The sequence below is a fragment of the Callorhinchus milii genome, unplaced genomic scaffold (assembly GCF_018977255.1).
Source record: "Callorhinchus milii isolate IMCB2004 unplaced genomic scaffold, IMCB_Cmil_1.0 Scaffold2, whole genome shotgun sequence".
Classification (NCBI taxonomy): domain Eukaryota; kingdom Metazoa; phylum Chordata; class Chondrichthyes; order Chimaeriformes; family Callorhinchidae; genus Callorhinchus; species Callorhinchus milii.
In genome coordinates this window covers 61,117,724-61,145,401 of record NW_024704743.1, presented here as the reverse complement: position 1 = coordinate 61,145,401, position 27,678 = coordinate 61,117,724, and the positions used below count along the sequence as shown (strand labels likewise).

The 27,678-nt window shown below is 40.3% G+C and overlaps 1 protein-coding gene across 2 annotated transcripts in view; it reads left to right on the top strand.

The window, feature by feature from the left end:
• hepacam2 (HEPACAM family member 2) overlaps nt 1-26,642 on the top strand; it is a 34,891-nt gene extending 8,249 nt beyond the window's left edge. The window contains exons 4-10 of one of the 2 annotated variants that reach the window (XM_007905315.1): nt 15,073-15,369; nt 19,187-19,312; nt 19,780-19,804; nt 21,347-21,384; nt 22,048-22,124; nt 23,932-24,053; nt 26,201-26,642. In XM_007905315.1, the coding sequence (XP_007903506.1) occupies nt 15,073-15,369; nt 19,187-19,312; nt 19,780-19,804; nt 21,347-21,384; nt 22,048-22,124; nt 23,932-24,033 (665 nt within the window). In that variant the 3' untranslated portion in view covers nt 24,034-24,053; nt 26,201-26,642. Of the gene's footprint in view, nt 1-15,072; nt 15,370-19,186; nt 19,313-19,779; nt 19,805-21,346; nt 21,385-22,047; nt 22,125-23,931; nt 24,058-26,200 lie in introns of both variants that reach the window. The other variant, XM_007905316.1, reaches the window with a different exon arrangement.
• Nucleotides 26,643-27,678: the final 1,036 nt, after the last annotated feature.

Here is a 27,678-nt window from a genome sequence, read left to right as displayed (position 1 = left end):
TGACAACTACAAAGTGGGGGCTTTGAAGGTAAAGCCTGTATAAGAGGCTTCTCCGCCTTTATTAAATGTAGCTATCCCAAATTGACAACTTTTTCACAAGAATACACAGTATTTTTCTTTATCCATAAAAATACTGAACAGCTGAAATTCTTTAACAATTGTAACAATAATATTATTATTATTATTTAACAATTGTATTCCCAATTGGGCATGACTTAAATTGGCAAAACCAGGAGGGGGAATTGTGAGAAAAGGTGTCTGGTATTCAGGTACAGGTCCTGTCTCAGCAACTGTTAATTAAGTGATTGGAAAATAATTGTTGCAGTTCCCGTCACCACACACAGGAAACATACTCCAGCAAGTTACAAGAATTATAAAAGTCAGGGTCTCAGACTCTGCGCTATTACACGAGCATCACTCTACATGCAGGAAACATTTCCCACATTTTCTTGTGTTCCTCCGCAGTGTTGGCTGAAGCCATAGAATGAGAACTGGTGAGTGGCAGCCTGAGGCTGACCCCAGTGAAGGAGGCAGGCTGCCATGAGGCTCAGTCATGCTCTTACTTGTTCTGAACCTTTACATAGCAGCCTTGTGTTTCGATCATCATCCCCACATCACCGATACTGTCCTCAGTGTTCAGAATTTGAATAAGTTGTGTTTTGAATAGCAAAACCAAAAAGGATTAAAGACCCTGCAGGATAACAAAGATCACGTCATGAGTCGGTGAGGGCAGCTGAATATCAGTTCTCATTAGCCTGGACACACATTATGGTTTATTAACCCTTCAAGACCTCCTATAGTCTGATCTAAAAACTGCAATACAGTATACTAGAGCATTGAAGTTTTTATTTGAAAAATTCCAACAAAATGACTAATTTATAAATGGTCTGTACTTCACTCATTTCTCTAATCCCATAATAATAATAATCAGCATTGGACATTTATGAGAAATCTTTCTCTGTAGCTGTTCTGTTGGAAAAGATGTGTGTTATGTGTAGCAAAAATGGACTTTTAATGCTCATGAAAACTTAATTGATACAGCACTTAAGTGGAGTGGTGCATTAAGTTTAAATACCTCTGACTTAAACTCATAAGGGCCATAATTTCTAAGTGCCCTTAACTGGTGAGACGATTTTAGCTTAAAATTCAAGATATAAATTCTGGAAAGTTGTTCAGTTCAGTCTTAGTTTGGAAGCTAATTTTCCATAGTTTTTATGAACATCTGGCTTCAAATTACCACTGAATTTCTACAATGTTGCATTGTCGTAGGTGCTGTGCTTCGGATGAAATGTTAAACCGAGGCTCTGTTTGCCTGTTCAGGCAGACGTTAAAGATCCCATGGCACTACTCAAAAGGAGAAGGAAGTTACTCTCTGTGATATCCGGTCAACAACCCCCAAATAAAATTGGTCATTCATTTCATGGCAGTTTGTAGCACAATGCTGTGTGCAAATTATCTGTCACATATGCCTACAAATACAAAGTAACTACTTCACAGCAAATCCTGTGAAGTGCTTTGAGACATCTTGACCACATGATAAGGCATTGTATAAAATGCAAGGATTATTGATAAGTGATTAGAAATAGAATCTAATTTGAGGCATTTCCTAATAGAACTCTGAAATAAGGAATCTGAGTTGAGCAAATGGGATTTTCTTCTGGTAACTAAATGCATCCTGTTTGTTGGGCTCCCCAGCTCCACTCTCCACAATCTCCAAATCATCCAGAACATTGAAGCTCCTATCCTCTCTCAAACCAGGCACCACAAGTTCATCATCCCCATCCTTGCCTGGCTCCATTGGTTCACTACCACTGGATCGACTTTAAGATCCTCTCCTCACCTTCAGATGCTTCCCAGGCTTCCCTCCACTGCAACAACTCTAACCTATTTCTTGCTCCCTTCCCCCATCTCCATCCATCTGGAGCAAACAATGGGTTATTGAAGAATCAATGGGAATGCTAACAGGATCGTTATTGAGGCCCTGATAAGAAATATTCTTTTTTTAGGAAATGACAGGTGAAAATAAGCAGAGTGTAGTAAGCAGAGTATGTTTTACCTTTACGAATGGAGTGTGGTTGTACAGTACATCAATCTTTCATGGCATTGTGTATTGTAGAATGAACCCTTCTCTTTTGTCTTCAGAAGTGATGATTGAGTCATGTATTTGAAATGCAAAGTGGCACAGACAAACCATGTGTCAACATGTTATTCACTGTGCGAGCATAGAATAAGGAGATATAGGTACATAATTTACAACCCTACTGTGAGATCAGAGATAAGAAACAACATTTTTCCCACAATGCAGTGGGTATGTAACAAAACTCCCAGATACAGGGTTTATTTTAGCATCTGAAATAACACCTGAAACATTGGATAAATACTTTGTTGGCGAAAGGGTTTGAGGGCTATAAGCATATTTTTCCAGGTATCTGGAAAATGGGGATGGGTGCCAAAATATTACCGAAAACGCAGTAATTCTATAGTAAATCTGTGGCCACTTTTGCCGTCAATTTGCTCATTCCATTTAGTTCAGTTGGCCAAACTATGGCAGTAGTAGGTATAATAATAATAATAATAATAATCCTTGCATTTTTATATAGCGCTTTTCACGTCGGGAGGACATCCCAAAGCGCTTCACAGAAAACACTGTAAAGTGAATTGACTGTACATTTGTGGGCGAACGCGGCAGCCAATTGCGCACAGCAATGTTCCACAAACAGTCGTAGATTGAAGATGACCAATTTATTATTGTTTTTGGTTTTTGGAGGGATTATTATTAGGAGTGTGGAGTAAGGAAACTTGCCCAAGGTTTCGCCCTGCCTGGAATTGAACTCAGGTCTCTTGCTTGCAAAGCGAGTGCTCTAACCACTGAGCTACAGGACTCCACTCCAGGTATAGGAAAGAATGAAAATTACATAGGATTACAGCTTACTTACATTCAAATGTTTCATGCTAATTACAAGCTAAAACTTTAACTTGATGGGGTTTATAATCTTCCCACAGACCATATGTTGTTGCTATAAATGGCATGTATTGTGATGAAAGGTCATGCATTATTTGTACTTACCATTTACTTGGAGACAAAACCCTACAATACAGTGGCAAAGTAATCAAAATAATGCCATCAGCAGTAAAATGTTATCAATATTCCTCACTGTTTGTTTGTTCTTGGTCTGGGGAATTCAACAACAGGTGCTTTGTTGCATGTTAGCCTGGCTCAGTTGGTACCGCTCTTGTCCCTGAGTCAGACGTTTGTGATTTCAAACCCCTGAATGGGACTTTGAACTCATCGTTTAGGCTGATAGTCAAATGCATTATCATAGATGCCATCCTTCAGATGAGATGCTAAACTGAACTACATTTGCCAACAATCACCTAATTAACAATGGTCATGGCTGTTTGCGGAACATTGCTGCCTACAAATTGGCTTCTGGGGTTCACTTACAAATATGCAGTCATTACACTTTGTAGTAAAATCCTGTGAAGGGCTTTGAGATGTTTCAATGACGTGATAAGGTGCTATATCAAAGATTGTTATTATCATTACATACATTGCACTATGTCTTGAGAGCTTGCATTAAATGTACAAATTAGCATAATATAAAGATTATAGGCACATTATAGGTGTGATATTTCTAAACCGTGGGTCGAGGTCTACATTTAATTATGTCAGGAATAATTAAAGAGTGGAATGTTTTTAGGAGAACAATACACATCTATATCACACTTTTCATGTTAGGATGATTTCTCAAAGTGACTGGGCAGCTGAGCTGGGGTTGGGAGCCGAGGGGAAAGGGGAAAGATGGCTTTAAGTGCGATCAAAGAGATATGCCTTGAGGCAGGCTTTATATATTGTTCTTGCATTTGGTATAGAGCCTTTCATATCAGGAGGCTGCCTCAAAGTGCTTCAGAGGATTTTACTGTGAAGTTTAGTGTGTATTTATAGGCGAATATGGCAGCCCATTTGTGCACAGTATTGTCCTAAAAACAGCCTTGAATGAGGGGAGGGAGCGAGTCAGAAGGACTCCAGAGAGGAATTCCAGAGAGCAGTGCAGAATGACTGAAAATGCAAGATAGGGAGGGAGACACAAATCAAGCCAATGTTCACTGAGCAAAGGGAGCAGTCGAGTTGGTTTGGGTGAAAGAGGTCACAGAGATAGGGTGCAACAAGACTGTGGAAGGATTTTAAGCGAGACTGTAGAGGGAATTCACTCAGACATCAATCTCAGTTCCGATTTCCAGGAAGTCAGTATCCAACCAGAGTTTTGGAGCATCTGGCCGTAACACATGCGGGATTCAATATTTACAGATCACTTTTTGAATCTCACAGTTTATAACCCTTTGTGTCATATGACTGTCTCCTCCAACACTGTTAGGTTAGGAATTCATGCAGATTATTGTTCTCATTCTTTACGCTAGTGCTGTGAATTTCAGAAATTCACTGTCAGAGGCTCTACCATGACAACAGTAACCACTAGCCCATGTCTCCTATAACAACAACAAGATTACATTTGTATAGCGCCTTTCACGTCGGGAGGACATCCCAAGATGCTGGACAGTGTACAGCATTTCAGACCCGAGCTGGGGTCAGGGGGGAGAAGGGAGGGGAGAGGAAGAGGGGTGGCCGATGGCATGGTCGAAGAGGAGGGTCTTGAGGCGGGACTTGACGGAGGCTAAGGAGGGGGCGAGGCGGAGTGACTTGGGGATGGAGTTCCAGAGGTTGGGGGCAGAGTGGCTGAAGGCTCTTCCTCCAATGGTGTGGCGGGTGCGGGGGGGATGTGGAGCAGGCCGGAGCCGGCTGAGCGGAGGGTGCGGGCGAGTTGGTAGGGGGTTAGGAGGTCGCAGAGGTAGGGTGGGGCGAGGCCATGGAGGGCTTTGTAGGTGAGGACCAGGATCTTGAGCTGAATCCTCTGAAGGATAGGAAGCCCATGGAGTCGGGCGAGAGTGGGGAAGATAGGGTCACGGAGTTTGGTGCAGTAGAGGACACGGGCTGCAGAGTTCTGGATTATCTGCAGCCTGTGGATGGAGGAGTTGGGAAGGCCGACAAGCAGGGCGTTTGCATAGTCGAGCCTGGATGTGATGAAGGCATGAACAAGAGTTTCAGCGGCCTGAGGGGTGAGGTAGTGGCGCAGTCGGGCGATGTTACGGATGTGAGGGAAGGCAGAGCAGGTCATGGCTTGGATGTGAGGAAGAAAAGACATTTGAGGGTCGAACAAGACACCAGGTCCCTGACTGGCTGGTGAGTTGAAGTGTGCAACCATGGAGGTTGATGCTGCCAGAGCCTGAGGTGCTGAGGCGCTGGCGCGAGCCAATCAGGAGGGCCTCAGTCTTGTTCACATTCAACTGTAGGAAATTTGCCCTCATCCAGGACTTGATGTCCGACAGACAGTCTGTCAGGACAGCAGTGGTCCTGGAGTTGAGGGTGGAGGCAGAAAGATAGAGTTGGGTGTCACCCGCATACATATGGAAGTTGACCCCATGTCTGCGGATGATGTCACCAAGGGGGAGCATGTAGATATTAAAGAGGAGAGGGCCAAGGACAGAGCCCTGGGGGACCCCAGACGTGACAGCACGGGGGCTGGAGGATAGTCCGTTAGATGGCAACAAAGTGGAGGTGGTGAGAGAGATAGGAATCGAACCAGGCAAGGGCAGGTCCGTGAAGATTAAGTAAAGAGGAGAAGCGGTGTATGAGGATGGAGTGGTCGACAGTGTCGAAGGCGGCAGAGCGGTCGAGGAGGACAAGGAGGCAGAGGGAGCCCTGATCACAGATGTTCAGAATGTCATTAGTGACTTTGACCAGAGCTGTTTCGTGCTAAGGACAGCACGGAAGCCGGATTGGAGGGATTCAAAGAGGGACTGGCGAGAAAGAAAGGAACGGAGCTGGGACACAAAGTGCTTCAGTATGTATATTTTATAGCAAAGAAAATTAATTCAAATAAGGTATTGCGATGAAACTTACTTCTGGTTCCAGTTTCTATTGCATGCGTGGTTATAATGTTTGCATTCCTTAGTGTAATGTGATAACTTATCTGCACCTCTAATAAAAAGTAGCTACCTACATGCAGTTATCACGTCCCTGATACCAGGAAGGTTTTCTTTACTTAGCGGATAATTAATGATTGAAACAGCTTACCAGAGAGGGTGGTTGAGGCTAGGACGCTGAACATATTAATAAAACAGCTTGATTCTGTGATGTGAGGCAATCTGAGAAGGATGAGGTCAGATGGATCAAAGGGCTTTCTTCATCCAAACCTCTCTTGTAATCTTGTGATCACTGTGTTTCTGTGAGTATATGTGTGTATATTTGTGTCTGTGTGTGTGTTTGCACGTTTGTTAGCTTGGAACAAGCTCAGCTCCAAAGAAACCCTGCTTACCTCCCCTGGAGGAAGATGATCAGTTTTTTTCCAGAGCTGCAAATTGTCAATCCAGTGGCAGAAATATGGAAAATGAAAAATATGTAATAAAAGCAATATCGCAATAAAATATACGCGTCGGAGGGCGGAGCTGCGACAGGGTGGAGCGGGGAAGCTGTAAAAAAAATCACAAGTGACATCAGAGTGACGTCATATTTAACCAGGGAAAACGTAGAACTAACAAAAACACTAACGAAAAACTAACAAAAACTAGGTGGACATCTCTATGGAATGGCTAACAAACAAACTAACAAAACATCATTTTTGTTTTAAAAATCCCTAAAATCCAGAGTGAGAGAGAGAGAGGAGAGAATGGCATGGCAGGTGATGTCCGAGGACTGCGGTATGTGGGAGTTGATGGAGGGCAGCCTGAGCCCGGGCAACTTCATCTGCAGCAAGTGTCTGCAACTGAGGAAGCTCCAGCTCAGAGTAGCTGGAATCTGAGGTGCAGACAATGCACAGTATTAGGGGAAGTGAGAGCTTCCTGGATAGTTTCATCCTGGAGCCAGTCACTCCCATGAGGCTCAGGGAACGTATAGATTACGTTACTAGTCAGAGACAGGACAGGGTGAGACGTAGTTACAGGGGGATCAAGGGTGGGTGCTAAATATTCCGGGGTATTTGGCATAAAGGAAAGATAGGCAACGTGGAAAACGAAGTGGGAAGTTAGCCCTGCTAATAAAGGATGGGATAAAAACAGTAGAGAGGAAGGATTTTAAATCAGAAAATCAGGATGTAGAGTCAGTATGGGTGGAATTATGAAATAATAAGGGGCAGAAAACACTAGTGGGAGTAGTTTATAGACCCCCGATCAGGAGTCACAGTATTGTGCAGAGTATTAACCAGAAAATTAGAGAAGCATGTAGCAAAGGAAATACACTAATAGTGGGTGATTTTAATCTTCATATAGATTGGGAAAACCAAATTGGCAAAAGTAAGTTAGAGGAGTTTATAGAATGCATTAGAGATAGTTTTCTAGATTAGTATGCTGAGGAACCAACCAGGGAACAGGGTATCCTAGATCTTGTTTTATATAATGAAATAGGACTAATCAGCAATCTGGAAGTTAAGGCTCCTCTACAGCAGAGTGACCATAACATGATGGAATTCAGCATTACGTTAGAGAGTGATGTAGTTAAGTCCGAAGCAGGGGTCTTAAATTTAAATAGAGCCAACTTTGCAGGTATGAGAGAGGATTTAGCTAAACTAGACTGGGGAATTAGATTAAAGGATATGACAATAGACCAGCAATGGCAAACCTTTAAAGATATAATACATAATTCCCAGCGATCACATATTCCCTTGAGGAATAAAAATACCACAGGAAAAGTGGTTCAACCATGGCTAACTAGAGCAATTATGGAAAGTATAAAATTAAAAGAAGAGACCTATAATACTACCAAAAAGAGCAGTAAAGCCAAAGGTTTGGGAGGGCTTCAGAGACCAACAAAGAAAGACTTAGAAACTAATTAGGAGGGAGAAAATGGATTATGAGGGCAAACTAGCTAGGAACATGAAGACAGACTGCAAGAGTTTTTACAAATGCATAAAGAGGAAGAGACTAGCAAAAGTGAATGTGGGTCCACTACAGTCAGAGACAAGAGGAATTATAATGGGGGATAAAGATATGGCAGAGTCATTAAACAAATACTTTGCTTCTGTTTTTACATTAGAAGACACTGAAAACTTACCAAAAAATAGAGGGGAACCAAGAAGCTAATGTTAGTGAACAACTTAGGGAAATTAACATCAGTAAAGAATTAGTACTAGGGAAACTAGTGGGATACTTAGAAGAACATAACATGATTAGGCAGTCACCATGACTTTACAAAAGAGAAGTCATGCTTAACAAATCCTTTAGAGTTTTTTAAGGATGTAACTAGCACGTTAGATAGGGGGGAACCAGTAGATGTAGTATATTTAGATTTTCAGAAGGCTTCTGACAAGGTGCCACATAAAAGCCTACTACAGAAGATTAGGGCACATGGAATTAAAGGCAATATATTAGCATGGATCGAACAGTGGCTAACTGGAATAAAACAGAAAGTAGGGATAAACAGGTCCTTCTCAGATTGGCAGGATGTGACTAGTGGAGTACCACAAGGATCAGTGCTTGGGCCTCAAGTATTTACAATCTATATCAATGATCTAGACGAGGACATAGAACTTCAAATATCTAAATTTGTGGATGATACTAAGCTAGGTGGGAGAGTAAGCTCTGAGGCTGACACAAAAAGAGTGCAAAGGGATATAGCTAGGCTAGGTGAGTGGACAAGAAGGTGGCAGATGGAATATAATGTGGGGAAGTGTGAAGTTATTCACCTAGGTAGTAAAAACAAAAAAGCAGATTATTTTCTAGAGGGGGAGAGACTAGATAGTGTTAGTGTTCAAAGGGATTTGGATGTCCTTGTACACCAGTCACAAAAAGTTAGTACGTAGGTACAGCAAGCAACTAGGAAGGCTAATGGCATGTTGGCGTTTATTGCAAAAAGGTTAGAATACAAGAGTAGGGAAGTCTTGCTGCAATTTTATAAGCCTTGGTGAGATCACACCTAGAATATGGTGTGCAGTTTTGGTCTCCTTATTTAAGAAAGGACATACTCGCCTCAAAGGGGGTGCAGGGTAGGTTCACGAAGTTGGTTCCTGGGATGAGGGGGTTGACCTACGAGGATAGGTTGAGGAAACTAGGCCTATATTCTCTAGAATATAGAAGAATTAGGGGTGATCTTATAGAAACAATTAAGATTCTTATGGGGCTTGACAGAGTAGACAGTGCAAGACTATTTCCCTGGTTGGAGAATCTAGAACTAGGGATCACAGTCTTAAGATTAAGGGACAGCCCTTTCAAACAGAGTTGAGGAAACACTTCTTCACTCAAAGGGTAGTGAATTTATGGAATTCTCTGTTCCAGAAGGCTGTAGATGCTCAGTCCTTGAACATATTCAAGACTGAGATTGATTGGTTTCTAAAGGACAGAGGGATTAAGGGATATTGGGATAAGGCAGGCAGATGGAGTTAGGTTAGAAGATTCAGCCACGATCTTATTGAATGGCGGGACAGGCTCGAGGGGCTGAATGGTCTACTCCTGCTCCTAATTCCTATGTTCCTATGTTCCTAATTCTGAATGGAGCTAATGCCAGTTAACAGACGTAAAAACGCACCATACCTTATGGGTAACTAACACCCGATAAATGATTTGCTTTTCAATGTCACTTGATTTTTGAAACCACCAGTGGTCCAAATCGTTCTAGGATACGTGGACTTCCAGTGTTAGAATGCAAACCACCATTGAATTGGATTGTGATCTTCACTCCCCAAATACCTGGAGCAGAGAATAGGAAATGACTCTGACAGTCACTTTCTTCACTTTATCCTCATTTGGTTCAATTTATGGAGCTGCTGGGTATGAACGCTAGGACTTTTTTTGCAGTGATTTGAAATCATTCAGAGTTTCACATTTCTATGTCATCTAAGCAAATGGAATGGAATGAACACTCTCTCCTGTGTGGGAAAAATCCCTGCCTCCAGTGACTGGTTTGCCCCTTCAAGTGCTGCCGATGAGCCAGGCTGGCTGTCCTGTCATCAGCTGTGCCCTGCAGTACACAAACATCCTATCTGAGGAACCAGATTACTGAGACCATCACAAGGTGGCCTCGATTGTGACATTCCATTAAAAAGCAGGTCACTTTGGAGCCAGCTCATCGCTAAGTGGATTCTACTTACCTTCTCCCCAAGGAGAATAGTCACTAGTTGGTCTCACAGTGAGAACTGAAACCTGAAATCTCAGGTGTTCTAGCCTGTAAAACCATTTTGTCCTGAAATGTAAGATTACTCAGACTTGTGGAAAAATCTTCAATTCAGTCTTAAATTAGAAACCAGTTCTTTTTAAGAACTGAGGAAACTTGGCCTCCAATATAAGATTGAAGTTAAGAATTTTCCACAATATATTGTGAACTTTAAAGTTTCTTACATTCTAAGTCGAGGTGGCATTCAAGTGCCCCTAGATAGTCATAGGTAGTGCTTCCAATAAGATAGACCTCCAGTGGACTACATAAACATCTGTAACAGCTTTCTAGTCACCTATCTCTGCTGAATGTAATATAGTAGAAACATTATCAATATTATCTTAGAAAGAAGAACCAAAAGGGACTTATTCTGCTCCAGTCATTCACATCTTTCAATGTGTTCCTGTAATGGAACTTTCCATCATAAGGACATCAAAAGATTTGCTACATTTGCTGATCAGTGCAGATGAACCTACTAAAGACACCAGATTGCTATAAATAAATTACACATTGTTAGAATGACAGATTATAGAAAATAAAGCTCATGGGGCAAGTGGCATTACTTAGTTGTGTCTGCATCATTTATAAATTATGTGTCTCAACACAGCTTGATGGTGCGTGTTGGCCAGCAAGTTTTTTTTGTGCATATTACCTGCTTAGGATGATAGAAATATCATCATAATAAACAGCTGCAAAACTGAGACTTCAACTGTCACTTCCCAAATACTGGATTAAATTAATATACAGTAACTGTAAATTAATATAATTCATGTCTGGCATCATCCTAGTGTCTGAGAATTCAGAAAAAAATCATTCTATACAACACAACCTGGATTACATCCTCATTCAAAGCCACTGCAATGTGCATCTTTTTTTGTTAAGCACATGTGATTCCAGCTAATCTGAATGTGAATGAGTACAGTTTTGCATATCTATACGTTAATTATTCACGTGTCTGAGAATCTTCATTAGCTCCAATGTAGAAGCGAAAAGATTTGTTTTCATTTGTGTGCATGTACATGAGGCATCCAGCATTGTGGTTATAATGGAGACAGACTCAACTGGCAGCGCAAGGACAATACAAGACGAAACTAAGCACAGTTACAGTTAAGAGAATTATAAGTTTAGAGAAACACACACACCTACACAAATATTTGGAGAGACAGCAACAAATACACAAAAAAAAGAGAAACAGCTTGACAGACACACACACACATACATCAAAATGCAAATACATAGATCCCATTATCCACACGATTTTCATATGCGTAACAGGACTGGCTCCAACTAGTGTGAGCGCTGGACTCACTACTGCATACAGATATAGCTACCATTTTGTACACCAATTGCAGTTGCTATTTCCCTCACAAACTATTAACACCTCTATCCCAGTGAGGTTAATTTCCCACCACTTGTCTGATGAAATGACAATATTCTCTTGTGGAAATATTTTCCTTGAGCAGAGAAGAGAAAGGCTGAACCAGCGACAAGTTGACAAACCCAGGCCGGTCTGCAGTAAATCCAGGCTAGTCATTGGTTTGTGCTGAATTTCTAAAGAAGTTGCCATGTATTTTTCCAGTACGAAAATTGCAATCTACATTGTATTTCAGAATAATACAGAACAAATGATATAACCAGCTAGATTGTACTCTGTTTGTTTACATTCATTGAGTCTCAATATTAAACAGTGACAGATGTCTTAAGTGACTCATATCTATTAAAATATCTCACCTTGGTCCACCTTGGTCCTCCTTGTTGTGGTTAGAAAGAAGACAATTACTCATTGTTAATTTATTGTGAAAGTGCAGTGATACTATCTCCCAATATAAAGTATGTGTTGTGCATTCGTCCAAACACACTATCAGTTTGTGACAATGTTTTTTGATATTCATCTTAAGCTTATTAGTATTACCTAATGTTTGTGTTGGCAAAGATATCAAAAAATATTTCTAAAGATGTCAAAATAAAGTCACAATTCAAAGTAACCTTAAACTTCCTTTAAACTTTGAAGCTCAAAGGTAACACTAACTTGATGTTACAATATGGTGAAAGGGCATCAAACTCTACATGAGTCAGTAATTGTTATTAGCCATTATTTCTTGAAAAACATTTTAGCGTGTAGCTGAGGTTGTTATGCATTCACCTACACATTTTGGGAAGTACTAATGAAGTTTGCAAATGTTGCACTGCGAGAAGCTTTATCAGGTTAATAAACAGAAGGAACATGTGATGTATTTGGTTATAAAATCGCTTCATGATTTTGACAATTGAAGTTTTTATCTGAGTTTCAATTTTAAAAAATGGAGATTCACATGTAACTATCTTATTGTGAAAGCTAATATTGAAGCAAACATATTGTAAATATAAGCCTATCACATGATAGTGTGATGCTTCATGTCAATATAATTATACCCTATGTTATATTAGATCACTACAGCGTCTGGGTAGTTTCAACAACTATTTTAAATCGGTGCCCTTGGAGTACCGACCCCATCCCCCCACCAGTAGTTTCTCCTTGTTCCACCTATCGAATCCCCTCATAACTTTGAAAACTTCTGTTAACGCAAAGGTGAGATGGAGGTAGATTTTCCCCTGAAGAAGCTGTTTGTGAGCAGGGTTCCCAGCCTCCCCGACACTGAGACACAGCCCCGCCCACTGTCACACAGGCTGGACAGCGCGAGTGGAAGTCCCCACAGACGGTGCCACCTTCGGTCTACTCGCCCCCCAGTACAGAGCAGGGATTCCCCTGACTGCCCACCCCCACCCTCCCAGCCTATGAGAGCAATTGACACTGTGTCACTATGAACACCTTCCTGAGCAGTATTTTATACTCACTCGTATAGTCCATGGTGAAGAACCTGGAACAGCCAGCCTGTGTGACCCCCACCCCTCCAGGCTGCCATTGAGATCCCCCCCAACCTCTGAATATTACGGAATGGCCAACTCTATGGAGTCCTGTAGCTCAGTGGTTAGAGCTATCGGCTCGCAAGCTAGAGGACCTGGGTTCAATTCCCGGGCCGGTCAGGACGAAACGTTGGGCAAATTTCCTTACTCCACACGCACATACATGCCTTCACCTAGCAGTAAGTAGGAGCCAGCTTGTTAGTCGATTGGCGGATCGCTTTTCCGGGGTAATAATCCGCTTGATCACTCATTCCACAACGGTTTGTGGGACACTGCTGTGCGCAATTGGCTGCGGCGTTTCACCCACAAAATATACAGTCAATTCACTTTACAGTATATCCTGTGAAGCGATTAGAGACATCTCGAAGACGTGATAAGGCACTATATCAAATGCAAGGATTATTATTATTTAATACTATTAATTCTCCTCTTAACCTTCTCTGCTCCAAGGAGAATAATCCTAGCTTCTCTAGCCTCTCCTCATAACTGAAGGCCTCATTCCTGGTACCATGTTGGTAAATCTCCTTTGCACTATCCAATGCCTTGACATTCTTCCTAAAGTTGGGTGCCCAGAACTGAACACAGTACTCTCGCTGAGGCCTAACCAGTGTTTATAAACATTCATCATAACTTCCTGACTATTGTACTCTATGCCCCTATTTATAAAGCCTAATATCCCATATGCTTTTTTAACAGCTTTATCTACCTGTCCTGCCACCTTCACAGATTTACTTATATGAACCCCCGGGTCTCTCTGTTCCTTCACCCCCTTTAAGATTGTACCATCAGCTTATATTGCCTCTCCTCAATCTTCCTCACAAAATGCATCACTTCGCATTTCTTCACATTAAACTTCATCTGCCACATGTCTACCCATTTTACCAGTCTGTCTATGTCCTCTTGCAATCTGCTACTATCCTCCTCATCGTTTACTACTTTTCCTATCTTAGTATCATCTGCAAACTTGGAAATTGTACTCCCTATACCCAAGTCCAGGTCATTTATATAGATCAAAAACAGCAGTGGCCCCAATACCGACCCCTGAGGGAAACAACTACACACTTCCCTCCAGTCAGAAAAACAACCATTCACCACCACTCTCTGCTTTCTGTATCCCGGGCAGTTCTGTATCAAGGCTGCCACAGTCCCTTTAATACTGTGGGCTTCTATTTTGATTACAAGTCTCTTATGTGGCACTTTATCAAACGCCTTTTGAAAATCCGTACAAACTATGGCAGATGAAGTTTAACATTAAAATGTGTTAGTTAATACAGTTGGGGTGGAAGAATAATGATTGGGAGTTTGTCCTTAATGGAGAAGCACTAGGAGGGGTAGGTGAGCAAACAGATCTAGAGGTTCAACTCCACGCATCATCAAAATCCAGTTCACATGTGCAGAAAACAGCACGTAAACCAAATAAGATACTTTTATTACAAGTGGTCTGGAATATAAAAGCAAGGATATCTTGCTCCAGATACAAAAAGCAATCGTCATTTTGAGGACTGTGTTTAATTTCGGGGACTCAAAACTCTGAATAATATACCAGCATTTGAGAATGTCCAGCAACTGTTCACTGAACTATTTGGTGGGCTAAAACAGTTTGGCTGTAATGAAAGGAATTGTATTCCTTAAAACAAAGGAGGTTATGGGGTGACTTGATTGAGGTATTTAAAATAATGAAAGGAATTGACAGGTTATAGATAGTGGATGACTCTTCCCTCTGATAGAAGGATCCATTATAACAACAAAACAACAAATTGCATTTATATAGCGCCTTTCACATTGGGAAGATATCCCAAGGTGTGCCGTTTTGCTTGGAGTTGAAGGTTCTGCCCCCATTACAAAATCCGAACACAAATGGATAGAACTGATGTCAGGAAGTATTTCTCCACACAGAGGAATGTTTTAAAAGGCACATTCTACCCTCATATTACTATTGTGTAATGCTGCTTGCATTTGAACTTTTTCAGATGGACCCTATGATCTGACAGTGAATTCAGAAGCCCAATATAAAATCCGTGAGGGAGTCTTCGCCATTGGCAAAGGAATGCCAATCTTGTTCAAATGTTCAGCCAGCTCCAACCCACCGAATGTCTATTCATGGTTTCAAAAATCCAACAACGAGACAAGACCCATTCAGTGGGGGCCACTGCTGAGAATCAATTCTGGAAAAGCCCCTGAGAAAGCTGACTACACATGCTGCGTGTACAACAACATCACTGGCAAACGGGATGAAGCTCAGGTCACACTCATACTCTCTGTAGCAGGTGGGTGCAGGGTTTGAACATTGTCCATCAACGATTGGTTTTCATAGTGATATCTGAATGTTGGATTTCAAGGCTGGTTTAGTTCCCACTAAAGCTAGATGCCATGTGTGAAATGCATCTATTAGGCAGATCTGGAATTTGAGAACAAATCAATTTATTTGCTGGGAATTTAAATGAGCAGTCAGACTTCAGGTCTGAAATTTCACCTCATTTTTGCCTGCCTTAACATTTAAGTTTGGGTACATAGGAACAAGAGTAGTCCATTCAGTCTCTCAAGTCTGTTACACCGTTATAGATCATGACTGATTAGATCTATTAGATCTCCACTGCAAAATGGAGAAAAAAATCTTAAATTCCTTTTTAATTTAGAAGTTGTTTTTACTCTTCATCCACAAATGAAGAAGCTTCCAAATTAAGACTGATTTCAAGAATTTACCACAATTTTTCATCATCTAAAATTTTAGGACAAAGCGGTCTTATTAGCTACTGTTGGGGAACTTGGTCTTAAGTTGGCTTGGCAGACATGTGAACTATTCCTGTCTGTTAGAGAAATCAGTAAAGTGTACTTACGCAGTACCACTGAGCCAGCAGTGTCGGCAGTTTTTCACAACAAAACCACCAGAGAAACAGATTAGAAACGGAAACATAACCTCCCAAAACTGAATGAAGTGCACTTTAAAATCTGTAACAACTCAGATCTGTGAAAGAAAACGGCTGCCACCTTCTCAATTAATCATCTTATGACGCTCCCAAGCCCAACCTCCTTCACACTGATGGTTGAGGGACTTTGTATTTGTTTGTTCGCACCACCTGCACTATGCTTTTAGCTGCTTCAGATCAATACGGCAGCCTGTCACCAGGAGGACACGAACCTGTCACCAGCCGAAATTGACTACCAGTCAAAGGGGGTTTTGGAACCTAATGATGTGTTTTTGGAATAATTAAAATGTCCACTGCAGTTTGTTGCCTGAGCAGTTTAGAGAGACTCAGAAAAAGGTATTGGTTCTTCTCTGATTGTTTGGGGAATAGGGACTGAGATGTACCCTGTGTGAGTGGCAGTAACATGTCCACATCAGTAGCTGTACCTTCTGAATAGAATAGGGCTTTTGTAATTTAACCTGTGAATAGTGTGAGTGGTTTTCTACATTCTTCTATTTCTACATTATACTTAGAAGCTGTATTTTATATCCAGACAACTTAATGTTGGTGCTGTCATGGAGTAGACAGAATAATTGGGTTCTGAACAGCAAATGACAAAATGCTGAATTTGATTTGAGTTGATCTGGTGTGTTGAATAATGAAAGCAAGGTTTGAGTGGATTGTGAATGTCACAAGTTCCCAGAGATTCAATTAACACCTTTGACTCTGTTCCCGCTATCTGACATATTGCAGGTTATCCAAAAAAGGATTAAATTTAAAGACTTGATATCTGCATTTGTTACAATTATGAGACATGAGTGGATCGTGAAAACACGCAGGACAGGATTTTAAAAATAATTCTAAAGGAGAACAATTGGGTCTAATTTGAGGCCTGAATTGAGGGACTGTAAGTTCTGAATAAGAATCTGAATAAGAATTACTCAGATGTAGTCCCTCATTAACATTGCTCTGAATTCCAAATTTCTTGGCTGCACATTTGTCTTCCTGCTCCCAGTTCCATAGAGTTGGGGTGAGGTGGGAGGGTGGGGAGAGTGTTCATTTCTAGCATATCTGCATAATTCATATTCCATACTTAAGGGATCAAGGGGCTGTTAAGCGATCCCTTAAGTAATCTCTATGGAGAGAGGAAAGGGAGTTAACATTTCAGGTCGATGATCTCTCATCAAAAGACTTCTATTTTTATTTCAGATTTCTAGCATCAGCAGTGTTCTTCAGTAATGTGTATGTTTAGTTTTCAAATTCAGTCCAATTGTTAGATGCTCAACATAGTTTGTAAGTGTAGTTAATGTGACTGTGATAACAATCACAAGGAGCTCGTTAGGAAACACCGCAAATTTCTTCCGCAAATTTCTTCCGCAAATTTCTTAGTTATCACCAGCTTCCACATGAGTCCGTCCCTCTTTGCCCTGAATCCTGAGTAAGTATTGAATAACCCGCTCTTAATACTCTCTGGGGTTAGGTAAGCAGGATGTGTCCCTTCAGGATGCATGGAACTCTGTTTGGTTTGGATACTCTTAAGCATGGTGACAGGTTTCCTTGGGAGTCGGAGGCCCGGCTGGAAAATGGAAAATGAGGAACCCAGAGTAGAGGAAGTGAGCATCCAAACAGCATTTAGATCCTATTTCTGTCTAAACCTGTTGTAATAACCTTGCAAAGCATCATTGTGCAACATGATCTTTTCATAGCGTTAACGTAACGCTTTGTATGTATTGCAGATATCGTAAACAGTATGAAACAGTGGGATATAATTGGGGCCCTTGTTTTTTGCAAATATGAAATAAAATGAAAAGCAACATTTTAAATGAAATAAAATGAAAAAAATTGTAAAACAAACACAGGATGCCATGGTGCCCATCAGTAAGTCCCCTTCAAGGCTTGACTGACAGGTCTATTGGCCATTCAGAGGTGAGGTTGCCCTGATGAGCAGCCTACTGGACCTGAAGTTGTGGGCGCCCCTGAGGGGGTGGGAGAGGGGCTGCTCAGAGCACTGACCGGGGTCCTCCTCAGGGCTTTGCCCTCCCAGCTCCCCTTAAAGAAACGTTCTGCATAAGGAAAGTCCATTTCACAAAGGGAATTTATATATGATCATTTGAAGTATTTCATCAATGTAAATTTAATAAAATTAAATAAGACAACATTTTTAATGGATAAAACAAAATGACATGAAATTCCCGAAAAATAAAACCCCAAATTACATTAAAAAAATGTTCACGGGACTCGAGATATAATCGCTTGAGTGTAACCCCTAGCCATGAGTTATAATACCCTTCACACAGAAAAGCAGAGGACAATGCATTTCCTTTGTTTTATATTTACAGGTTCAATAGATATTATCCATTCATTACGATCACTGTTTTTGCCATATCTGGAGTTATTATAAGAAACGCTGTTACAGATCTCCTTGAGCTCTTATTGACCTTCCAGGATTCAGTGAGCTCGCTGTAAAATGTAAACTGACTGTCAGCGCTGAATGGGCTGCTGTTTTCACACTTTGACATAATGTTTTCACGAAGGCTTCACATTACAGGACAGGTGTATTATGAAAGCAAATAGGAAGAGCAGGTGCTCATTGTTGCTAATGTTTCACTGTAATCACTTCAGATGAGATCACCACAGTGATAGCTGCTTCATTCAATAACAATGCAGCCTGTCGATCGGTTTTAACCATAAAACTCAACAAATCGGTTCTGTGCAAAATGAACACGGTGACTGTTGAGTAAAGGCAAATAAATGCATTTGTAATTGCTGTCCAAAAGCTTCTCAGCATTCAATCGAACATCACTTGACACGATAATGAAATGGGACCAGTGCCAATTAGTGCTGAGTGGACATCAAGAGCAGGCAAAGATGTCTCACTGCAGCATTTAATGGTACGCGTGCGAGGTGGCCAACAAAACAGTGATCCACAATGAGATTTACTAACAGTGACCCAGAGTCGCTAACAGGGAATCCTGCTATTAACCAGCAGTACATCCTGTCTGACTCACAGGAACTCTTCTCCAAAGAACTGAAAGTGAGACATCTCAACGACGTGATAAGACACTGTATGATATCCAAAAATTATTGTTATTATAAATAGATCGCAAGAACACCATTACAGTTGGAAGGTACATTTCACTGAACCTGCTCTGATTGTACAATACATTTTCCTCAACAGGTCAAGAAGCCAAGAAACACACCAGAAGTTCCCTTCACTCTTTAACAATCATTGTAGCGATCTCCTTGGCTCTGATTGTGTGTGTGCTTTTTTACTTTTGTTTCAGACGATGTTATCCACGAAAAGGTAAGTTTCTGTTTATTAAAACACAAGCCTACCTTTCTTGGCACTCTCTTGTTTGACACCCACTTCTGACCTGGATCCGGCTGTAGTATTACAATAGCCAAGTGAGATTGTCTGCACTTTCAATCACCTTTCCTCTCCCCACCACCCCTTGGCTCCCACTCCCAGCTCAGCTGCCCATCCAGCTCTGTAAATTGCTTTGAGAGTTCCTCCCAACATGAGAAGAGCTATATGAATGTAAATTGTAATTAATTGTATTACCGATAGCAATGCAAACACAGGCTTCTCATCATTACTAACACTGGTGCATGCACAGTCCTTCCTGCTAACTTTAATGCCAGCACAGTTGTATATACAGTAGTTCTTGCTTATTGAAATATCTGCTATTTAATGGTTTCATTCTCAATAAATTTATAGCTGTAGCATGATTAGATGAAACCTGTTTAACGGTGTGCTTCTCTTGCTTACAGTTATCAGACAGGAGCTGTATCACAGGTAAATCTTCCAACTTTCAATTTCGCTTAATTTTAGATATATAGAGTATACTTTTATGAGATCTCTGAGTTGTTAGAGAATATTGCAGCTAAGAACCATTAAAGTAAGATTTTACCAATTTTCACTAATTGCCTTTTTTGATGAGAGTTAATTGGTAAAATGTTTGATCTAATAAATCTGAATTAACTATTTCTTTTCAGTGGTGTGCATCAGAATGTGCATGTTGCATTAAGGAATATCACAAATTTGACCACTTCTTTTTTTCTGATGTGATTTATTTATCCTGACTCAGTTGGTAGCACTTTTGCCTCTGAGTCAGAAGGTTATGGGTTCGAGTTCCAAGTCAGGACTAGAACTCATATAGTCTTTGCTGACAGTCCAGTGCCGTGCTGAGGATGTGTTCCATTGTCGGATGTGTCATTGTTTGGTTGAGATGTTAAACTGAGGTCTCGTCAGCCTGTCCAGATAAACATTAAGGATCCCATGACACTATTTGAAAAGAGAAGGGAGTTTCCCCTGGTGTCTTGGCCAGCAATACCCCAAGTAAAATTGGTCGCTCACTCCATGGTTTGTGGGGCAACAATCAAAAAATTGTATTTATACATTGGGAGGATGTTCCCAAGGTGCTGGACAGCTCCCCTCCACCGCCGCGTCCCTCAAATATTATGCACAAATTGGTTCCCACTTTGGCCCACAAGATACACACAGTCATATCACTGTACGTCATGTCCTGTGAAATGCTTTGAGATGTATTGATGAAGTAATAAGATTCTATATTAATTATAAGAATTATCATCATAGTTAACTGCTGGATGTGATTATTTTCTTAAATTGTTTTTTTCTCTAAATCACAATCACTACACTTCATAGAAAAAAAATTGTGAAATACTTTGAGATGTTTCAACATTATTTATAGGAAAAGAATGAAATTATTATCATTATACGCACTATATTAAATACATGGATTATTTAAAAAAACAGTGACTTGGGCAGGTGAGACCTACAAAGATAAAAGGTGTAACCCACAAATATAGCAAGGCCTTCATGGCATAAAGTGGTTCTTTACGTTTTTTGGTGGCTTGAGTTGAACTTTTGAACATTAGGTTGCAGCCGCACCATACTACTTTACAGGATGACTAAACTAAATGGATATCATGAAAAGCAGCATGAGACAGGTGACTTTTAAACAGTAATTTAAGGTGGCAGCCAAAAACATTTTCAACTGGGTTTGAGCTCTACCATTTACTCAGAAGTCATTCCCCAATTCAGGAACGGAATGCACATTAGAGATGTTCTGCTTTAACCCCATTACAGGCCACTGGACTCATTTAAAAAGCAGTTTGATGCTTTGATGTGAGGACAGTAGTGTGGGTATTCTGAAGTGATGAGATCAGATGAGACAAAAGGTCTTCTTGATCTGAACTAATTTTGTGTTCTTGTTATCTTGAGATGGTAAGCTGTTGGATGGCTAAATCTGTTGTTCTCAATTCTGACTAAGTGCCTGTGTTAAGCTACTTCCACTTTTTTTTGATTGGGTTGCAGGTCACCAATAGAATACATCCGAGCACATGAAATGTCAGGTAATGCTCAGAACCAAGTAAATTGGTGCTTAATGGCTTGTCCTTATGATGAGATGTTAAACCAAGCATTAAGATTTCCTCTGACACAGCTTCCTTCAAAAATTAAGAGCCCTGTCTTAATCTATTTTATCTTAACTTAATCGACAGTACATATATAGTACCTTTGTAAAATGCTAAGTACAATACTCAAAGTAAAAGTAGAACAATAGTGTATGTGTCAAAACAGTGGTAGAAAAGGTTACAAGTTCCACATTGTGATGGGCAAGTTGAAGCCAGACACCGCAAAGTCTTTCTCTATACAGATGGCAGTCAACAGCTGGAATGGATGATCAGGATGATGCTTAAGGCTAGGACTCATTAGATTAATTTAAAAAAGACATGATACTGTACTAGAAGATGGTGGAGCTTCTCAAGCAGTGGCTGAAAATACAAGGCACCTTTGACTTTTAGAAGTCTCCAATATCTCACAAAGCAAAGTTCAGTCAATGGGATCAAACACATAGTTTGGATTTATAGTTCCTGGACAGGTAGCCCAATCTTTATTTTAGACCCCGATCCCTCTTTATAATTTATTTTAAGAATAGAGATGTTAAAGAACAAACTCTTCACATGCACTACTTTGTACCATTCCAAACATTCTAAATGTCACTCTTTTGTTTTCAGTGGCACATGAATCTTCAATGGATGATTATGGAATATATGAATTTGTGGCTGTCCCAGAACCAGCTCAGGTTCAACAGGTGGGTATCTCTGTCCCTCCGAGTGCTTAGAAACTCAGCATTCAGTTAAAGGTATACAGTTAAAGATGCTTCATGCCTTTCTACAGCAGCTTCCTTTCATTTTGAGAGAAACAATTCAATTCAACAAGTCAGTGAATTATTATCTGAAAGTGCTACACAGAATATATTGTGAATTGATCACCCCCAACCTCGCTCAACTTCACTGGCTCCCCATCCCTCACAGGATCCAATTTAAGGTCCTCGGCCTCACTTTTGAAGCCCTCCACAGTCTTGCCCTCCCTATCTCTGCAACCTTACCAACCTGCCCGCTCCCTCTGCTCAGCAGGCACTGGCCTTTCCGCTCTGCCATCAGCAGTTGGGCCTTTAGCCTTTCTGCTCCCACCCTGTGGAACTCCATCTCGGAGTCCCTTCACCTCACCCTCTCCCTTGCCTCCTTCAAGGCCTGTATTAACTTCTTCCTCTTTGATCACGCCTTCAGTCTTTCTCAAACTCCACTCCCCTTCCTCTCCACCTCCCTTGATTCAAACCCCCAGCTCGGGTGGAAACCCTTGACAGTCTAGTGCCTTGGGATGTCCTCCCAATGTGAAAGGCGCTATATAAATGCAATTTGTTGTTGTTGTTGTTGATGTAATGTGATAGGGTGTTAAATCAAATATAAGTATTATTATTATGTTGATGTAAATAAGCAGCTGTGTTAGTTATTTGTGTTGGTTTCTTGCTTACTTCTCAAGAAACAAGGGTTCAACAACAATGTGTTGCTCCTTTCAACCTCCATCATTCATTTCGATAATCCTTCCCTTCTTGACTCAGTGGAACGGGTTGGTGGGGTGGGGGGGGGGTCACTATCATTGACAAGTATTTCTGGACAAGGGTGAGGAAACATCAGCCAACAAGTCTTTGTTTTACCAAGGTTTCTGCTGCTTACTAAGCAGTGGCCCCTGTTATTAGAAAATGAACTTGAAGGAAACCTTGATTTCAAATCATAGCGTATCGTTCTGCAGCATCCGATTATACCCATAAATGTTTTTTATACATCGAGATTTTTTGTATTATAAAGTCAGCCTGTTCACATCACAGTAGTTTATCATTAATAATTGCACATTGTTAGTAAGTGGATGTTCATTTTTAAATTGCTCCTCTCACCTCAACAATAATGTAGCTGTAGGACCTGCTGGCTATTGTATTGTTAATGTTTGGGTAAGCGTAGGCGGAAGAGATGTGATGTGGCCATCATATCTCATCTGAGAAAAGCTACCTAGGGATTGTCTGTGAGATACATGCAACCTGAGCAACTAAATGTGCTCTGCATGTAAAGTTACAAATCTAATTGTTGAGGTATCCTGCATTATTCTCTTGATGTACTGGAAGCAAACACTGAATCAATTTCTCGGAAAGTTTTTATTTTAGTCACAGCACTAAGCAATGGTGGCTGATACAGTCCAATATGAACTGTTGCTATGGCTTGTTGCTCGGTTCCAAGTGGCTCCACTATTGCTATGTTCATTAGATATTATTTAATGGCGCATTGGGACACTTTTTAGTGGAAATTCCTTTTCATAAAGACTTATTAAGTACCCTCTTACTGTCATTCGGTCTAATTTACACATTCCTCCCTGTGATTTACAGTAACAGGTCAATGGATACAGCCAGTGATATAAAGAGTGATATAAAGCATGGACTGGTTCATTTTTCATTGTACTAAAACACTAAGAGATCATTTTGCAATACGTTAAATTCCAATTTGACCTTTCCCTTTGATCAATAAGAAGTCTGTTGTAATATATTTTGATGATTTAATGTATTCCAGGCTCGACCAGATAAATTAAGCACTGTGTATGACTTTATTCGAGCTCCAGATCTTCACACGACTATTTATGAAGTTATTTGCCATTCTCCAGAAACTTTCTGATGACCTGACCATCTGTCACAGTAGGTAAAAGTAATGCTGAATCATTATGTTATCTTCCAGTTCTTTATTTTGAACCGTATAGAGTTGAGATTGGTGTATACAAGTAGTTAGTCAGTTAGTCATCCACCCACTTCTCTCTTACTCAGCATCCAACCCTACCACTGTACAGCACTCCCAGATGCTCTTCTTCTTGAAGAATACTTTGTTGTTGTAGCTGTGAGAACTGTAATTGGTCCTTTGGGACACTTATGCTGCTTTTACATTGTGAGTTTGCCAGAGGCAAGCCACCTCCGAAGGCAACTCTGAAAGAGAAAGGTCCATTTCTCCCAGCCCTGAAATTGAGAACCCCCTTTTTGGAGTTGGATGTCCTGCTGCCTCCACATAGGTTGTTCTCATTCCATAATGATTTGACTCAATGACATTTTTTATGTGTGTGAACGTTTGATGCTATCAGTTAAATAGCCAGATAATGTCAGATTCCCTCACGCACATGTGAAAAGTCATAAGAAATTTAGTTTCCTGGTGACTGTTAATGAAATAATAACAGTGGAGTCAGAAATAAGGAGGGTAGCAAAGTCTTCTAATATTGTGTGTATCGTCTGACTGCTGCTATTGTTATTAGGAGAGCAGAAAAATACATGTACCTAATAGTTCTGCAAGGGCACGAGTGCCTGTGACATCAATGAGCTACTTACTTGTCTTCAAATTGCCTTTTACTGCCTTGAACCTATGAACCTTGAACCTCTACCCTCTTGTCCTACTGCCTTGGACTACCTGAAAGTATTCAGAAAGCCCCTTTGCCACAGCAACCAGAACTGTACGGGGTACTCTCCAGATACATCCAGACCAGGGCACTGGACAGCATGAGGTCAAATAGTTGATGAAGTCAGGTTCTCAAATCACTGCAGGACATGGGAGATATTTGGCTTCTGATTCCCATACACTAAATTTGTTGATATATGTCTGTCAGGTCAAGAATATGGAAAAAAATATAGTTAAATGTGTGTGTGTACAATACAATTTACATTTATGTAGCATTCTTCATGTCGGGAAGATGCCCGAAAGCACTTGTAAATGTATATTGAAAAATACACAGACAAAAAAAAATTGCTTTTATTAGAGAATGATGTTTTGTGGGTTTTTCACTGAATGATGTGGCAAATGTTTTGATATTCATTCCTGATTTTTAAACATGAAAATAGTATGACTGAGACACAGTAATTTCAGTATTGTAGCATAAAACCTGAACCTGAAAGTGGAAATGTTTTGCTTTAAATTAATCGGACCATACTTATCAGATGACATCACAAGCTCACAAGAAGTTTGAATGAAGAAGACCCTTCAGACCTCTGATCTCATCCCTCCAAAATACCTACCTTACTGTCATCCAATCTGTGTTTTTTTAAAATTAATCCAGTGTTGTAGCCTCAACCATCCTTCCTGACAATCTGTTCCAGTCATTTATTACCTTCTGGGTAAAGAAACACTTTCTGGTATCTGATCTGAAATTGTCTTTTGCAACCCCAAGACAGGACAAGCATTATTACTAAATATGTAACCTGGAGATAGATTTATATGTAACATAAAGAATGATTTAATTCCCTTGGGTTTGCTGCCCATTGATCTGTGTAGGTTGGTAGAGTAGTACCTGATGTTGAAAGTGCTAGTGGAATTGAAATAAAATTAGTCACTCAATCCATGGCTGTTTGTGGGATATTGGCAAATTGGCAGCAACAGTCCCCAACAAAGCAGTCACTGCACTTTATAGTATATCCTGCAAAGCACTTTGGGATATCCTCCTGATGTGAAAGGCGCTATATAAAATGTAAGGATTATTATAGGTGCTTGAATCAGAGCCAAGATATTACGGGTCTGCAAATGAACATGAGGTTCCCTGCTGGAAACATCAATTTACATCCAGTGTTGCTTACTTTAGACACCATTTAGCCAATTGAGCATTTATTCAACTCCAATGCACATGCACCTCCCTGTAACTTTAACTTAAAACAATCTGTTATTTTTCCATAAGAACGATCAGCCTGTGCAGCCAATTATATTTTCAAGGTATTTACATGTACAGTTCAATGTGTTCTAAGTACACTGGGCTATCAAACTGTAATTGTCACATATCCTTATTATCGTAACTTATATTTTCCTTATTCACCAGTCGGATACTACGTATTGGACCATATAAGAAAACTGAAGACAATCATGCAATGGCTGGCTAATTCTGCATTTTGACAACAAACACTATTAATTGCTGGCAGGTGCCTTGAAACAGAGCTTTTGTAGTCAAGAACTTTGCATTTTTGCATAAACATGCATTTATTTTTACTTATCTACAAAGTTCTATTGGTGTATCACTGTGGATTTTAAAAGCTTTGCAAAAATTCAGTAGATGACTAGCTTGGTGAAACAGTGTATTTTTATGATAATCTGTATTGATCAGTTCTGAGCTTTATCTGTGTAATTGTGTTTACCTTCATGTTTTCAAGGGTTCACTTTCTATAATCGAATTAAATCATAAAATGATGTGTAGCGCACTATCATATTATAAAAGGGAAAACACAAACTATGAACTGGATCAGATACAGTTATACGAAAGGAAGATCCCTGTTTCAGTCAAATGCTCAAAACATTGATGACAGACACGGGATATTTTTTCACAGTTCTATAAAATAGCATTTCCTTTCAGTCTGGGAGGTGGGTCTGAATCTAACCCAGACTGATAGGGTATAATTCTTTGCCTGGTGCCAGTGAGTTTCCTACATTAGCAAATTTGAATGTTACTGATTCCAATTCTCAGTTGGCATGTACTGCAGTGCCAAATAGTCCATTGTTAGATATTGATTGGCAGTATTTAAAATAATACCAACAAGAATAGTTGAAACAAAATTCATAATAGTTTAAAAACTAAACTGGAAAAGTATTTGAAAAATATTAACGGTTTGGGAAAAGGCCAGGGAAGAGATATTAAATGTATAGCTCTTTCAGAGCGCCAGCATAGTCATGATGGGCCAAACATAATAATAATAATCCTAGCATTTGGTATAGCACCTCCTGTGCTGTAACATTCTCTAATTCGACGACGAAGGTTGGCAAGGGAAACAGAGACATGACACTGGATGAGAAATGTAGAACAACACTGAGACCCCTGTCCTTGGAGAGTATGATATACATAAAAGGAAACAAAAGCAAAATCCAATATTCTTAAGCAGTTCTGCAAGCTCTCTTTAGAACTACCAAAGATTTCGCTTAATCATATATACATTATTTTGTACCTTTTAGAAAAAGTATATATAAAATGTAATAAGCCCACATTAACCCAAAGAACAATGCTTAACAGCATAACATTTTACAGAGCACAGATGCATTAAAGTACCTAGCTTCAGTGGAGGAGATAGAACCAACATATAAAGATTATAAATTGAATGGCTTCTATGCTTTAAACTTTCACTTCAGATGAGATGTTAAGCCAAGACCCTGCCTGCCTGTTCATGTGGATGTTAAAGATCCTATGGAACTATTTGAAAGGAAATGGAGTTTCTGGCCAACAATTTCCCAAATAAAATTTGTCACCCCTCCATGGCCTATGAGCAGAAACTGGAGTATATGGGACTTTTTCCACTGAACAAAGAAGGTATT